Raw genomic sequence first — 14,674 nt, 5'->3', positions numbered from 1 at the left:
TCACACTCACTGACACATGCACACAAACACACAGACACACACACACACATCTGGTCCATCCAGTTCCTACATTGTATCTCAGAAGAAAAGTATGTTGGAGGTTTAACTTTGAATACACAAAGTGAAACTTGTGTACTGTATACCCCGATGAGGTGAATCAGCCCTCCACTTGGCTGATTATTCATAGTTACTGATTATTAAGGGTGTGGTCATTTAGTTAGGTTTATGCTGAAGCTTATTCATGAATCATCACTCCTTCACATACCATCAATTGTCTTTCTGTACTTGCAGAACTTCAGCTAAAGTATGAGGGAGGGCATGACCATTTGCATTTTGAATTTGATATCATATCACTCAGGTAACATCTGTAAATTTGCACAGACAAATGTTTCAATGACACCAACATGTCCAATAACGATCACCACACACTGCATTCATGCAGGATACTGCATTCATGCAGGATACTGCACGGCGTCTCTGTGCCTGGCCCTGCATGCAAGCCACTACATGTCACACCACCCCTCCAGAACACGAAGTAGGCTTCTGTTGCAGATGAAGGCCGCCATGCCGCTGTGGAGATTCTGTTACTGACACCCCAGCTCTGCATTCTGTCCAAAAAGCCTGCAGCAAAGGCTTTGCTTTCTGTCTCATCAAATAACAATGAACAACGAGCAGGTTGTTGCAGGAAAGGTGCCAAGTATGTGACAAGGCAGCTGTATCTGACCCAACTCTAGGTCTGTTTCATTCATTCATATTACTGTAAACATTCATATAAATCTAAACAACACAACACAGTGGGTGTTCGTGTTCATGTTCATTCACCAATATGCAGGTAAAACTGAGGTTTAGACGTACAAATTGTGCGTACATAGCTATTTAACTAACTTCATAAAGTTGTACTTTGCAACTGAAGTGCACTGCCCTCTTGTGGTCGCAGTATTATGAGTAAGTAAGTCTACATAGACACAACTACTCTTTGTGTGTGAGTGTGTGTGAGAGAGATAGAGAGAGAAAGAGAGAGAAAGATAGAGAGAGACAGAAAGAGAGTCTGGAAGTGTAGGCTCCACTCGGCCTATATCTGTCTCCCAACTCCCACATGAGATGCAGACAAGAAGAAAAGAAGGTGTCTAGTCTGGGGCGCAATGGTGACCCACATCCTAGCTACACCACACCCCCGAAGCATCTCATTACGTCAGACTCCATAACGACCCACGAGCTCAGAGCTATATGATTTCCATACATACATTCCAGCATCAAATATCCCATTATTTTACATTAAATGTGCCAGCACGCCTCTACATGCCAGGGGACGTGGGCACTTCCTCTGGATTTCTAAATGCCTCATTTTATTCTATGTGGGAGCCAGATTCTCATCCAGGATGCATCCATTTCTTGTTCCATAGGAGGGTTCGTGTTTAAGTGCATTTGTATATTGAACTATAAGCATGTTTGTTTCACCCCTAATGGCTAGTACAGTATTATTCTTCCTTATTAACCCGTCAAGCATGAATTCTTCACTTTAGAGGCAATTTTGTCAACTACTGCGAGATACGTTTTGAACGACCACCCCTGCAAAATATGGTATGCCCCACTCCCTGCCGTTAGCCGTTGTTGTATCCTATGCTACTGAACAGATATGTTGCGATACTAACTAGCTACACACTGGCATTAAAGCCACGGAAAGATGCGCCTTCACGGGATTAAAACAATAAAAGAAACAACAAGAAGTCCGGAAAAACTTTGCCCAACTGTGCCCAAACTTTGATAGACTACAACCTAAATCACTTCCCTACAGTTTCGAGTGTGTTAGCATTGTTTTATCCCACCACTATTGCCATTGGACGCGGTTTTTTTTTCTTCTGGAGCAGTCCAGTCTGATGAATTCACCGAAAAAAGACGGAGATGATGATGTGCCCGTTAAAGACCCGGTAAAATACGGCGAATTGGTCATTTTGGGGTAAGTCTCTTGAAAGCCGTAGTTAATAAGCGATAGTAACATTGTGTAGGACGGTTAAACATGTAGCGGCACCACGAGCACAATAAACCAACAGATGACGTGTGAGTTGAGCTTTAATCCACTGCTCTTATCAAAGATACCCTCTTCATCGTCGGTTTTAGGGCAGTAAACCCACGATAGTAACACATTTTTTAAGCTCATTCCGTATTGTACGTTGCCGTGGTACACCACCAGTCTGTGGCTGTGTAGTAATGTTACAAACTAACTTTATGTTCCAAATGAACGCGTATTCTCTCAAACTGTGCCGCCGTGCTGTTTCCTCATCATGTATGCTGCGTTTGAGTGTAAAAAAAAAAAAAAAAAAAAAAAAAGGTTCAAAATCTGCTATGGCCATTGCACATAAGGCTACTACGGATGTTAGCCGCTTTTTCATCAATGGTTGTAGTGGGGGTAAGCAGCGCTGGATGGCTCAGGCTGAAAATCCCAATGATGTCATACTATGCTGGATCTGAGATTGCTAAAAGTAGGACTGGGGCTGATATCATTGTCTGAAAAATGCATGCACCTTGCTCATGTTATTTAGTCATAAAACAGCCCTCTTTTATGACTAATTAATAAACGTCGCAGCCAGATGACCATCCATGCCAAGGGAGAGGAGGAGGAGGAGGGTGAGGAGGAGGAGGAGGGTGAGGATGAGGAGGAGGAGGAGAAAAGCCCTTCTACATCACCAGCACACAGCAGGCAGGATGTGCTGATGACAGCCACCAGCTTCCACAGCATTTCCACCCCTGCAGCTCCACCACACTGTGCAGGGTCTGCAGGGACCAGAAATGCCACAGCGCACACACACACACACACACACACACGCACACACACATATACACACATATATATACAGTCATATCCAGGCTTACACAGGCCTCCCTCTTGCCCTGCAGAGCTTCCTGTGTATGCCAAAGATAACTGACCTAATGGCCTATCTCTTCCCCTCTGGCTGAACATGGAGTGAGGTGGCTGAAGCCCGCCCGCATCAGAATACTGATTAGTCGCTCTCCTCGTCATCTGACTGTCTAAACAGAGCGGCCCTTTACATCCTCGGATCAGAATAAGGAAGTGACCATTTAATGCCTGTTCTGAGGTTTTGGCCATGCAACTTAAACACGAGTGTGCTCTGCGGTGTGCACCATTACGCATAATGTGCCTCATCGAGGGTTGAAAATGCATTTGTATTAGCTCACTTTAAAACTGTAGAGATTGAAGTGTGGTTTGATCTTGTTCTGCCAGAGTCGTGGCCAGAGGCTTGCAGGCTATTATGGGTATCATCTCTGTGATTTTCAATAAGGGTTGAGCGATATGTAAAAAGTGGATCTTGCTATAACTGAAAGAGCGTCCTCCATTATTGCTTTTTATTTTGTTATGTAACACGATTTACGGTATGTTAGAAATGTCGCAATCTGATTACAGTGGTAGATGATACGCTGTTAATGTCAATATTAACAATTCTATACATGATCCCATATCCAGATCAGTGGGATTTATTAGGATTCGGGCCCATGACCAGCTCATCCGTCCCCAAACATGCAGCAACTAACTTTGACAGCAGATACCCGATGTTGGAACAGGATGTTCTTTCTACTGCTTCCTGTCAGATGTAACATTCTCCTGGCTTGTTTTGTGCAAGTGTGGTTTAACTTTGCATCTGTCAGCCTTGATGATCACATGCCCTGTGTAGTCGATGCCTGCTTCACTGCAGGCCATGTGATCTTTGCAGTGGCTGCCTGCCATCGCTCATTGCCTCGGTTAGCCCGGACACCACGTACTGTACAGCGCTGCCCCTGTCCAGCAGCCCAGCAGAGCTCAACTCACTCAGGACCAAGTCCCTTCACTATGCAAACACCCTCTTGTTCTCTGTATTTATCTCTCCCACACCTTTTTCTATCTCACCCGTAACCCCTCTTAACTCTGTCTCTGTCGCATTCCTCTGTCTCTCACCCAGTCCGTTCTCTGCCAGCCTGCCAGTGTTTTGCTGAGTGCTGACTTTCACAGAGGCAGGCCTCCTTGGTGACTTGCCCCCAAAATAAACCCCGTGTCGAGGGGCAGAAGGAGTGAATATTTCATATTGTGCTTTATGATGTACGCACATGCGTGATGCAGGCCAGAACTGCCCAGCGAATCGTACTTTGTGGGGGTGCTCTTCCACTAGCCTTTACCCTCGACCCTCTGCCCAGCCTTCTCTCTCCCTAGTGTCCCCCTGCAGTCTGTGCATTACTTCATTTCATTCATTTAGCTTTCTGTTTTGAAAACTCATGACGACTTCTGACTTCTTTTCTGTCTCTGTTTCTTTCAAGGCACTGGCTACCTTTTCTCTATCCATAAGCTGATTTTCTCTCCTGTGCCCTCTTATCCTTCATCCAATTTCACATCTTCTGCCTTTCCACCAGACCCCTCAGAAGCCTGTCCTCATGTGTCTTCTTTTCCTGACCCAGTCCCCTTTTCCTGTCAGCCAGGGTCCAGTTTGAACTGACATACAGGGCCATGGAGAAAGCAGGTGGCACTGAGTTATCTTCTAACAAGTAAATGTGGCCTGTTTGAAGTTTTTCCCCCGACAATACACCCGATAAATCATTCTGCTGCATGTCTGCCCTGATCTGGCCTTAGGGTTGTTACTCATAGAAATTGAATTTTGGCCAAGAGATTTATGGAAATATAGCTAATTAAAAATACATAATGTCAACAAACATCTCTTACATACACACACACAAATGTAACCATCAAAACCGATTTAGTAAAAACAAAATGAACTTTAATTATAAAAACGTATATCAAGATATAAGAAAGGTAAATATAGGCAAAAGTTTTGCAACCCACTGCAATTTCCAAATTACTTCTGCTACAACAAACAGACACTTTCATGAATGTCTGGGATTTTATCTGAATTCCCTGCAACCTGTTTTTATTTTTTTCAAGTTTTTAGGTTACTTCCAAACTAACAATAGATAACAATTGGCATGTTGAGCTTCAACTCAGACTTTGAATAGCTACTATTCAGAACAGATGTAAGAAAAAAAAACAGATTTGTGAACAAATGTTAACTTCTGTTTGTGAATTTGCTGTATGTTTGCAATGGCCACAGCTTTTTCTTACCTCGTATAGAGGTTAGCTCCCAAATACATATGTGCACCATGCAGCAGCACAGAAAGGGAGCGGCTGTGTCTCACATCTTGGATGAGAGGAGAAATTGACTGAGATGCAACAAGGCACAGATGCTAATCTTTCTATTTTTCTTTGTTTCCCTCGCAAAAAAGGGTATTGGCATCAGATATTGGCCAAATTGTTATTTTAAACATCCGTATCGGCCCAGAATTTCAGGCATCAGGCATCTCTCTCCTCTAATAACAGTGTGTGATTTTACACTCAAAACAAATTGTGTTTTATTAAAACCACAGTTTTTAAAATATTTGATGATAGTGAAATGTAGGAGTGTTCAGAATGTCTTCAAACTAATTCTGCCGATCATTATTTGCACACACATTGCAACTAACTGAACACCACTCGCGTCTGTATTTGATGACCTGGGAATGAGAACGGGCTGTGAAATGAGTAGGACAAACTACAGTGGCTGCAAAACTGACTATAAACCATGAAAGGCCCTATTTACAGCCAGTGTTTGGTTTGTCCGTTCTGGGCTACTGTAGAAACATGGCAGTTCAACATGGTGGACCCGCGGTGTCTGTAGATAAAAACTGTGTACATACATGTGATTATACACTAATGAAAACCTATTAATAATATATTCCATTCATGGAAATAGATCCTCCTAAATGTTACACACTGGACTTTTAATGTCAGAAAATAGTGAGTTTACATATTCAAATGTCTTGTTTTGTCTCAAAACCCAAGAATATTCAGTATGCTATCACAGAAGACAAAGAAAACCAGCAGATATGTTCATTTAAGAAGCTGAAACTAATATTTATATATATATATTTGTTTTTTTTCCCCTTTTAAAGGCAATGTCTCAAAAAAAACCTCACCAGAGCCCAGAGTGATGTCTTACGTGTTGACGTAGTCTGACCATCAGCAAAACACACATTCAGTGTGTGATGATATAAAAGAAAGAAATGTATGGACATTCCTGCACTTGAAAAACTGACCAGCAGATTACTGGCGTCTTTATTTTATGAAGTAATTAATGATTTTTCAAAATTGCCATTGATTAGTTTCTTATGAGAGACTGCCTGATGAATCAGTCATAGTTTCCAGCTTTATTGTACAAACCCTGAAGCCGGCAGTGGTTTCTTCATCCCATGCTGCAAAGCCACTGTGAGACAGATCAGAGCAGAGCCAGACCAGATGCCCTCTGATCTGATATTGTCTGAAGGCCAGCAAAGACAGTTATTGTCCCTCACAAAGTCTTTCTGCCCGCTGGGTGTCCTCTGAACAGTTTTTAATATGGACCATGCCCTGCTGATTAGTTAAAAGCTTAAAACCACCATACTACCTTCTGCATGAACCCAACTGATGTTCACCCCAGCTTCAAACTAAATGAGGACAAAGTCAGTATCTTAGTCAGCACCAAAATGCTTTTAACATAATTTTCCTTAAAACATGAAAACTGAGATCATCTTTTCAAAAAGCCTGATATTGAATTATAAAACACTCGAGGTCTAGAATACATTATTTACTGTTCTCATCAGGAGAAGCTGAATTTCACGTCTGTTTCTATTAATGAACACAAACCTTCAAAGTAATGTTCCCCCAACTAGAGCACTCAAGGCTATGTGCTTAATGGTGTTATGTGATGGCGTCACGAAAATGATTCTGTCCTGTTGAAAATGCTGTAAAAGGAGTTTAGATGAAGAGCCAGCACGTATGAGCCTCAAGTACAAGCTGAGTGAGCGAGATCAAGTGGTAGTTGTCCTTTTCATTGAGGTTCAGCAGTTTAATATGAATCACGAGTGGCCCAGGCTGTGCTGCTCTAATTCATTTTAAAAGAATCTGCGTTAATGTAGCCGTAAAGATGCACAAAATCATTTGAGCTCACACTCTAATTGCAGTTATGTCTTCAGGCATCTTGGCAGCACCAGTGGCATTTTATTTATAGCTTTAGTTTTTCCGCAAGTGATGACAGATCATATAGACAGTATGCAAACAGTGAGATAAGTGTTTTCCCCACCATTAGGCTTTCTTAAAAAGCTCAATGAACTTGTCTACATGTCTATAGTCTCTGAGTCTGAGTTTTCTCCTATCCTAGGTCAGTCTGAGTGTTACGTGCATGTGTCCACGACTGTATTTTCATCCTGTACTTGTTTTTGTTTGCTTTTCTCCAGGTACAATGGATCTCTTCCAAGCGGAGACCGTGGGCGCAGAAAGAGCCGCTTCGCTCTGTACCGAAGGGCCAAGGCCAACGGTGTCAAACCCAGCGCTGTGCACATCCTCAACACACCACAGGACAGCAAGGTACGTGTGTGTGTGTGAGAGTGTGTGTGAGTGTGCGTGTGCGGGTGTGTATGTTTTTGTACTGTATGTTTTATCAGTGTGGAACGTTAGCTTCCTTCCTGTGACTCCCTGTTGTCTTTTATAAATGAGCCAGAGGAAGGATGACTAAGCATGATGGCTTTCGCATGAAAGCTGTCTATCTTTTTTGTGTGTGTGTGTGTGTGTGTGTGTGTGTGTGTGTGTGTGTGTGGATTCGATTCGATATTGATTTAAATGCTTCGATATCGATTCAGTAATAAGTAGAATTACACAAATAATTAATTAGAGTACCTGTTGATAATTTGAAAAGCTTCGGGACGGCGACTTCCGTCATGTGTCTGCGTGTTGGTATGGCGTATCGTGGTTTGAGTGTGTACACCGTCTTCTTAAAACCCCCGTTTTCTATGACACTGTACGGTTGTAGGTCCTTATGAAGAAGGCCACAGACTCCGTTATCTTCTGTGCGTGGGCAGAGTTTGGTGGCAGTTTGCAAAGAATCAGAATCAGAAATACTTTAATAATCCCAGGGGTAAATTACTTAAAAGGAAAGATCTGTCAGGTTGCTTCTGTTTTGAATCCAAAGGTTTAGCCGCGGGTTGCTGCAGAGCATCTTCACGGTGTCGGCTTAAGTGGTTGCGCTTACACACTACATTACTTTTGTCTATTTCCTGTGTTCCGGGTTTACACTGCTTTTAAAGTTGAAGGTGCTGGTTTAACACTGCTGCTACCTGCTTCGGTTGCCATGTTGTTGTTGTGTGGTTGAGTGCGGCTTCCGTCCGTACAATGCAAATCACACAAAGGTGTTGCTCACCGTGCCCCCACTGGCCAGGGGCTTGAATCGATTCAGAGGATTTAATGAATTGATATTGAATTATATATTATATTAAAATATATTGCAATGCATTGATGAATCGATACTTTTACCCACCCCTAATCGTCTGATGAATGACACATGGCAGTGAAGATAAATGAAGATAAATTACATTTTTAAATTACACTCAGGTCATTGTTTCAGTTGCTGATTTCAAATGCTACATTAAACATTAAACTTTTATTATACAATTATTCAATGTCGGTATGTCTTATGGACTTTTAAGTAACAATATAATTAAATTCCATGTATGAGCTGTCAAGAAGATGAAAGACTTTTCCAGATGAGTGCATCAACTCTTCTTGTTGCTGTTGTTGTTGTTGCAGGCGGTCCACAGCAGGGGGCAGCACAGCATCTCTTTCACTCTGTCCCGCAACCAGACAGTGGTGGTGGAGTACTGCCATGACAACAACACAGACATGTTCCAGGTAACACGCCAAGGAAATCAAGAGAGATCAACAGAGGGTCAGCTGTTTCATACATCCCCCTTAAGGCTCCTTTAACAACAAAAATAATCCTAATTTGTCATCATGAGAAAGTTTCTTCCAAAATATGCTCTTACGTAATGTCATCAAAGCAATGTCTGCAGTAGGTAGATTATTTTGGTTCAGAACTGGATGAGGAGTATGGAGTATAAAATCTCCAAGAAAGTCTATTTTTATACACAAAGGTCTGCTCTTATAATAGTATCACAGATTTATTTAGTTTCTAACAAATGATGACGTATCCACCAAAATCACCCACGTCGATAAAAGCTACTACCTGTGGGAAACAAAATTTGTTTATGTTGTAGAAAATCCAAACACCTACATGAAGCTAGTGTGAATCTAAAACTATTAATAATTGTATTGTTATATACAACGTATCAATACCAATCAATCAATAACACTGTGCTGTGCTGCAGATTGGACGCTCCACAGAAAGTCCCATTGACTTTGTGGTGACAGACACCTCCGGAGGGGGAAAGGAGGGGGAGGACCCCTCCATTGCTCCCAGCACCATCTCACGTTTTGCCTGCAGAGTGGTGTGTGAACGCAACCCACCATACACTGCACGCATCTACGCCGCTGGCTTTGATTCCTCCAAAAATATCTTCTTAGGGGTAAGTACACTGATGATCCAACAGAGGTTTCTAATAAAAACTATATTTTTGGAATCCGTGTTAAAGTTATTTCAAATACTTACATCTCACGAATGTTCCCTATTATAGATCATCTTAATTTGATCAGGAATGATTTATATGCCTTTGTCTGCGTATGTGTGCCACCAAAGGAGAAAGCAACCAAATGGAAAAACCCTGATGGGCACATGGACGGCCTGACCACCAATGGGGTGCTAGTGATGCACCCGGAGGGGTTCCCAGAGGACCCCAAGCAGGGTCTGTGGAGGGAGATCTCAGTCTGTGGAGATGTCTATGCCCTGCGAGAGACGCGCTCTGGGCCCAGCCGGGGCAAACTGGTGAGCCACTGGCAGTTTGGTTACCCTGTCCACATTGCTTTTTTGCCCCATCAAGGTTGTGAGGTTTATCTTTGGTTTCATTGTGAGCGTGTGTCTGTCTGTGTATCAACCTCTGCAGGCAGAGGGTGAGAGCAGTGCGCTACGTGATGGTTCCCTGGTTGACCTGTGTGGTGCCACCCTGCTGTGGCGTACAGGTGAGGGGCTGATGCGTGCTCCCACCCTGCGTCACCTGGAAGCACTTCGCCAGGAGCTCAATGCGTCTCGGCCCCAGTGTCCTGTAGGCCTCAGCACACTGGCCTTTCCCAGTCTGCCACGCAGCCACAGGTGGGAGCCACAATCTATTTTTAGAAATACTAGTTTGGTTTTTTTTTATATATAAGGATGTTCATTTTGTTTAATCTCCAGGAGCTTCCTCTATGTTCAAGCTCTTTATGAATGATTAGCACCAGGAGTTCACACAAAGTTAAAAATACTGACACTGTTGATGTGTTACTTCAGCCTTGAAGAGCGTCAGCCCTGGGTCTACCTCACTTGCGGCCATGTCCACGGACGCCACGACTGGGGACAGAGATCCGAGGGAGTGGAGGAGCCGGGAGAGAGCGACGGTTCCACGGTCCGCCGAGAATGTCCCCTGTGCAGGAGTGTGGGTCCATACGTGCCCCTGTGGCTGGGCTGTGAGCCTGCTGTGTACGTGGATGCTGGAGCTCCCACTCACGGTTTTGTGCCGTGCGGCCACGTCTGCTCAGAGAGGACAGCCAGATACTGGGCTGAGACCCCACTCCCCCACGGGACGCACGCCTTTAGACCCATCTGCCCCTTCTGCTCCACTGCCCTCAGCTCCCCCGGCTGGACGCGGCTCATCTTCCAGGGCCCCATCGACTAGTCACCACTCCTCAGCAACCACTATCACAGTAACAGAAAGATGCCTTAGCTTCATTCATGTTGCAAATGTTAATCAGTGTTAAGTAGGGATAGGTAATGGATGTGTTAAGCGTGTGTGTTCTGCACTCAGGCCACGCATTCTGTGTGTATAACAAACACTGTTAAAATGTTGTACTGAATGCAGCTCAAGGCTAAATAATCCTTCCCCTTGTTTATCCTTCGATGCATGTTGATCTGGAGAATAGGTGAAACTAATTCACTCTAAACTCTACACCGTGTCCAGTCCTCCATCATGAAGGATTCTGCTGTTTTTCATTCCGGCCAAATTCTACATGAGCTGATTTCCCTGACGTCCCAACCTTCAACAAGAGAAGCTCCTCATAAGTAAAATCTTAAAATCTTAAACGATGCTGCTTGACCTTTTGCAAACAATTATTTTCAAGCCACTAAATATATACTATGTCATACAAAACAAACAGATCACACTTTCCATCTGTTTCAGAAGCCATGTATGAAATGACAAGCTCTTTGCACATAAGAAAGGAATCGCCTTTTTCCTTAGCTGACCGTGTCGTACACGTCTGCAGCGTCCGTGTGTCCTTAAACTCGGTGAAACGCCACCTCTTGCACTTCTCGGCCAGATATCTGACTGCCTCTTTATTTCCAAAACATGTTACTGTAATTGTTGTGAACTGCTGCCACTCAGTAATTGTTTTTTTCTTTATTAGCTGTGGTAGCACTTTCATCGCCAAATAAAACCCATCTGGCTTCACCTCCTGCAAAAACAAAACCCCACCATCACCTTTCACTAACTATTTATGGTAAATGTGGGACGTTACAAGATGAGACCAGAGGCTTGTGCTTCTATTCAACATTTCCTAGTTAGTCATCAAGGGAAATGTATTAATCATAGTTACTATCAGGACGTTCATATTCATCATCTTTTGCCTTTATGTATCATTTTAGTGTGAAATCTATGCAGAGAGACCCCATAATGTATCCCCTTGTGTAATATTAGGTTGGAATGAAAACCTGCAGACTCTCTGATTAACTCTGGAGCACTGGAGGGAAACACTACAGGCTGTATGATCGTACCACACAAAAAGTATTCACCTGTTATAAGGCCAGATTGTATCTGATAAACATGACGATGATAAACAAGGGCTAGGGATGAAACTGGGTAAAATCCACTTCATAACTCTCTACAGCAATAATAGCACTCCCGTAGATAAGCTAGATGTTGTGCTATGTTTAGCCAAGTGTCACGTCAGCAGTTCCTTCAAACATGGCTGAAATGGTTTTCCGGGTTAAGGGCTCAACCAGAGGCGTGTTCAATACGATGATTTATGTGAGTTCCAAATGAGGTTTTAGACCAGTGATGTGAAGTAGGTGTGATTTAACCAAAGCACTAGAATTTAAAGATAAGCAACTGAATCAGCGATGAAATATACCTGACTCACGATTTATGTAAATGCTCATTTTCAGATGCATTAGCAGCCGAAACATGCTGACAGAAATGAGCACGTTAAGGCTGCAGAAGAACACAGCAGACGTCACCATAAGAACATACTGTGTTGCTACTGTGTTACTAATGTACTAATGTACTTAACGTGTTACTTTGAACACACTTCTGGTTACTGAATTATGCTAAACAGGGTCCATGTTAGTATGATGGAGTGTCAAAAAGGTTTGACCTTGTGTAACCTCAAAAGATAACCTTTTCCTTTTTGTTTCAAAGAAGACTATTTTGTTAGGAAATGGGGAGGGGTTTATTTGGGGAAGCGGGAGGAATTCTTTTAGATGTTTAGTGTTAAAAAAAAAAACCAATAACTATTTTTCTAACTTAAAATTGGTTTTAGTTCTCTGTTGTTACTCAGTGTAAGCAAGTTCTGTATGTTTCTGAATATTATCGTGTGGTAGATCTAGGAGAGCTTGTGAGTGAGAAAACATTGCCAACACTGTGTCCAACAAACACACACTTAACACACTGCTACCGTAACAAAACACATTGCCCAGACAATGAATGTAGCCAAATACTCAGGCTATATTTAGCCTTCCCTGGTGCTCATATTGAATGGTCTATATTGTGATACTATTTTTGTAACCGAATATTATGGTGTAGCTTGGTGAACTAGATCGAAAAAGTCAGATAATTTCAATACTAGTGTGGAAGACGTATAATTGATAACACACGCTCACATGGAAATTGTGTCTAGCTTGCATGTGCTGAACGTACACATACAGTATGTACACTACACGTACACTTACTCGAGAAACTTTGCACGGTTGATTGCCAACCTGTTACTCATGCTGAGAGCGTTTTGTCGCAGGCCAAGATGTCTTCCGAGTCCTCAGCTGTTAACAACGCTGCATTTGTTTATGTTTGGTTCATTTTTTGGAAGACCTCTCCAAAAGAGAAAAAAAAAAAAAAGAATAGAGAGCCTAAAAAAAGAAAATCCTCATACTTGATAGATTGCGTGACGTTTGTGAATGAATCCTATCGAGTCCCACTTTGTACTACTATGCTAATATTTTCCACCAAACAAGATCACACATCAACACTTGTTTTCATTTTGTATTTAGACTAATCATAGAACATTTCTATTGAAAGTCGGCCGGCTGCTTTACAAAAAAAAAAAAAAAAAGTCTAAATACAAGATTTAAACTCCCGACAGTGCGATGGATAATTGACGTAGTGTTGATAATTACTGTAGCTCAGGATTAGCGATTTCATGGCTGGCAAGAAGGCTGGTAGACGACACTTTAGTCAAGAAGTTTCACTTCTGGTAAAACACATTAACGAGACATGTGAGAGGTAATCATCTAATGTATTGGCCAGAGTATAGATGGCATACTGTAGGGCAGATCACCACAGGTCTAGGATCAGTCACACACGGGTCTTATACACACAAAAAAAGGGGGTCTAGTGAAACAGGCACAAACAGGCTATGGAAACATCTCGATCAGCTGCCTTTTACTAAGCACGCCAAAACCAGTGAATCCTGCTTTTGAAGATAATATATACAATGATTAATGTAACACCATTGGCATGTGGATGGAAGAACCGTTGCAGCACCCTCATTGGCTTCTAGTTTATGACCTGACATATTTATTTTAGCTGATTTTTCCTTCCTCTTTCTTTGTTTAATTCTTCTGTTCGAGCCCTCTTTGGGTTATAGGTGTCCATATGTAATTTCCTTTCCCTCGTTTTTAGAGTTTAGTGTCATTGGATATTTCAGATACAGTATTTTTTAGCAGGGCATCAGGTTGTTTAATACCACCAGTAACATTATTAGCTCTTCCCCAACTTTTTTTTTTTTTTTAACTATATGTATCAGTTGACCTTCATTCCAGATGGCAAAACCTCAACTTATGAACTCATCTTACGACAGGTGAGTGAGTAGCCGACACGTATTATACAGCGTAAAACCTCACAGTTACTAATGCATTCCTTTAAATACATCTGTGTTATGTACAGCTATTTTGTATTATTTTATATCATATTCTTCTGTAATCATCTGGTGCACAGACAATCGCTATACACATGTCAATAAACCTGTTAAAAAGTTGATTTTGATTTCCTTCTTCTGAAATACTGTAGATTAGCACAACGTAATGGATGAAATGCAGTTTAGTGTATGTTTTTAAATGTCAAGAGGTGCCCTTCACATGCACTGCAGCCAGGAGAGGGCGCTCTCTACCAGCGCTGACAGCAGCACACATTGTGATGAGGTTGCTCTGCCTTGCATCACCTCTTTAAAATAATCAACCGTTTTAATGAGCAGTTTTGGCAGTCATGTTCATCACCACGCAAATGTGATAAGATGCCGCAAATGTCTGCAAAATTACAGAACGCTTGGTTTAAAATAGCAATTTAAAAGACTGAAGTTCCTTTGCAAAGAATTCAGGACGTCTCCTGAAAGACTTGCTGAGAGGGGTGTTATTCAGAAGTTTGTTCAGAAATTATTTCACACTTGAACCATGAGGAAGAGGCTTTTTTTTTTTCTTTCAGAGATTATGAAGCCTAT

General features: G+C 42.2%; 1 protein-coding gene across 1 annotated transcript; it reads left to right on the top strand.

Annotated features, from left to right (window-relative positions):
* The first annotated feature begins 1,594 nt into the window (after positions 1–1,594).
* On the top strand, positions 1,595–14,215 carry LOC127367837 (E3 ubiquitin-protein ligase pellino homolog 2). Its single transcript, XM_051408004.1, has 7 exons — positions 1,595–1,957; positions 7,288–7,417; positions 8,633–8,734; positions 9,211–9,408; positions 9,579–9,764; positions 9,883–10,088; positions 10,263–14,215. Exons 1-7 carry the CDS (start codon positions 1,878–1,880, stop codon positions 10,645–10,647), a joined length of 1,287 nt encoding a protein of 428 aa, XP_051263964.1. The 5' UTR covers positions 1,595–1,877; the 3' UTR covers positions 10,648–14,215.
* The last annotated feature ends 459 nt before the right edge of the window (positions 14,216–14,674 follow it).

This window comes from Dicentrarchus labrax, unplaced genomic scaffold, assembly GCF_905237075.1.
Source record: "Dicentrarchus labrax unplaced genomic scaffold, dlabrax2021, whole genome shotgun sequence".
NCBI lineage: Eukaryota > Metazoa > Chordata > Actinopteri > Moronidae > Dicentrarchus > Dicentrarchus labrax.
Note: the sequence above shows the minus strand (reverse complement) of the source record. Positions and strands in the feature narration are given on the sequence as shown.

Excerpts from the sequence above, each read along its gene's own strand:
- LOC127367837 (XM_051408004.1), top strand. The coding sequence starts at position 1,878 with ATGAATTCACCGAAAAAAGACGGAGATGATGATGTGCCCGTTAAAGAC. Across the intron at positions 7,418-8,632 it reads ACACACCACAGGACAGCAAG|GCGGTCCACAGCAGGGGGCA; the intron begins GTACGTGTGTGT and ends TTGTTGTTGCAG. Across the intron at positions 9,765-9,882 it reads GGCCCAGCCGGGGCAAACTG|GCAGAGGGTGAGAGCAGTGC; the intron begins GTGAGCCACTGG and ends CAACCTCTGCAG.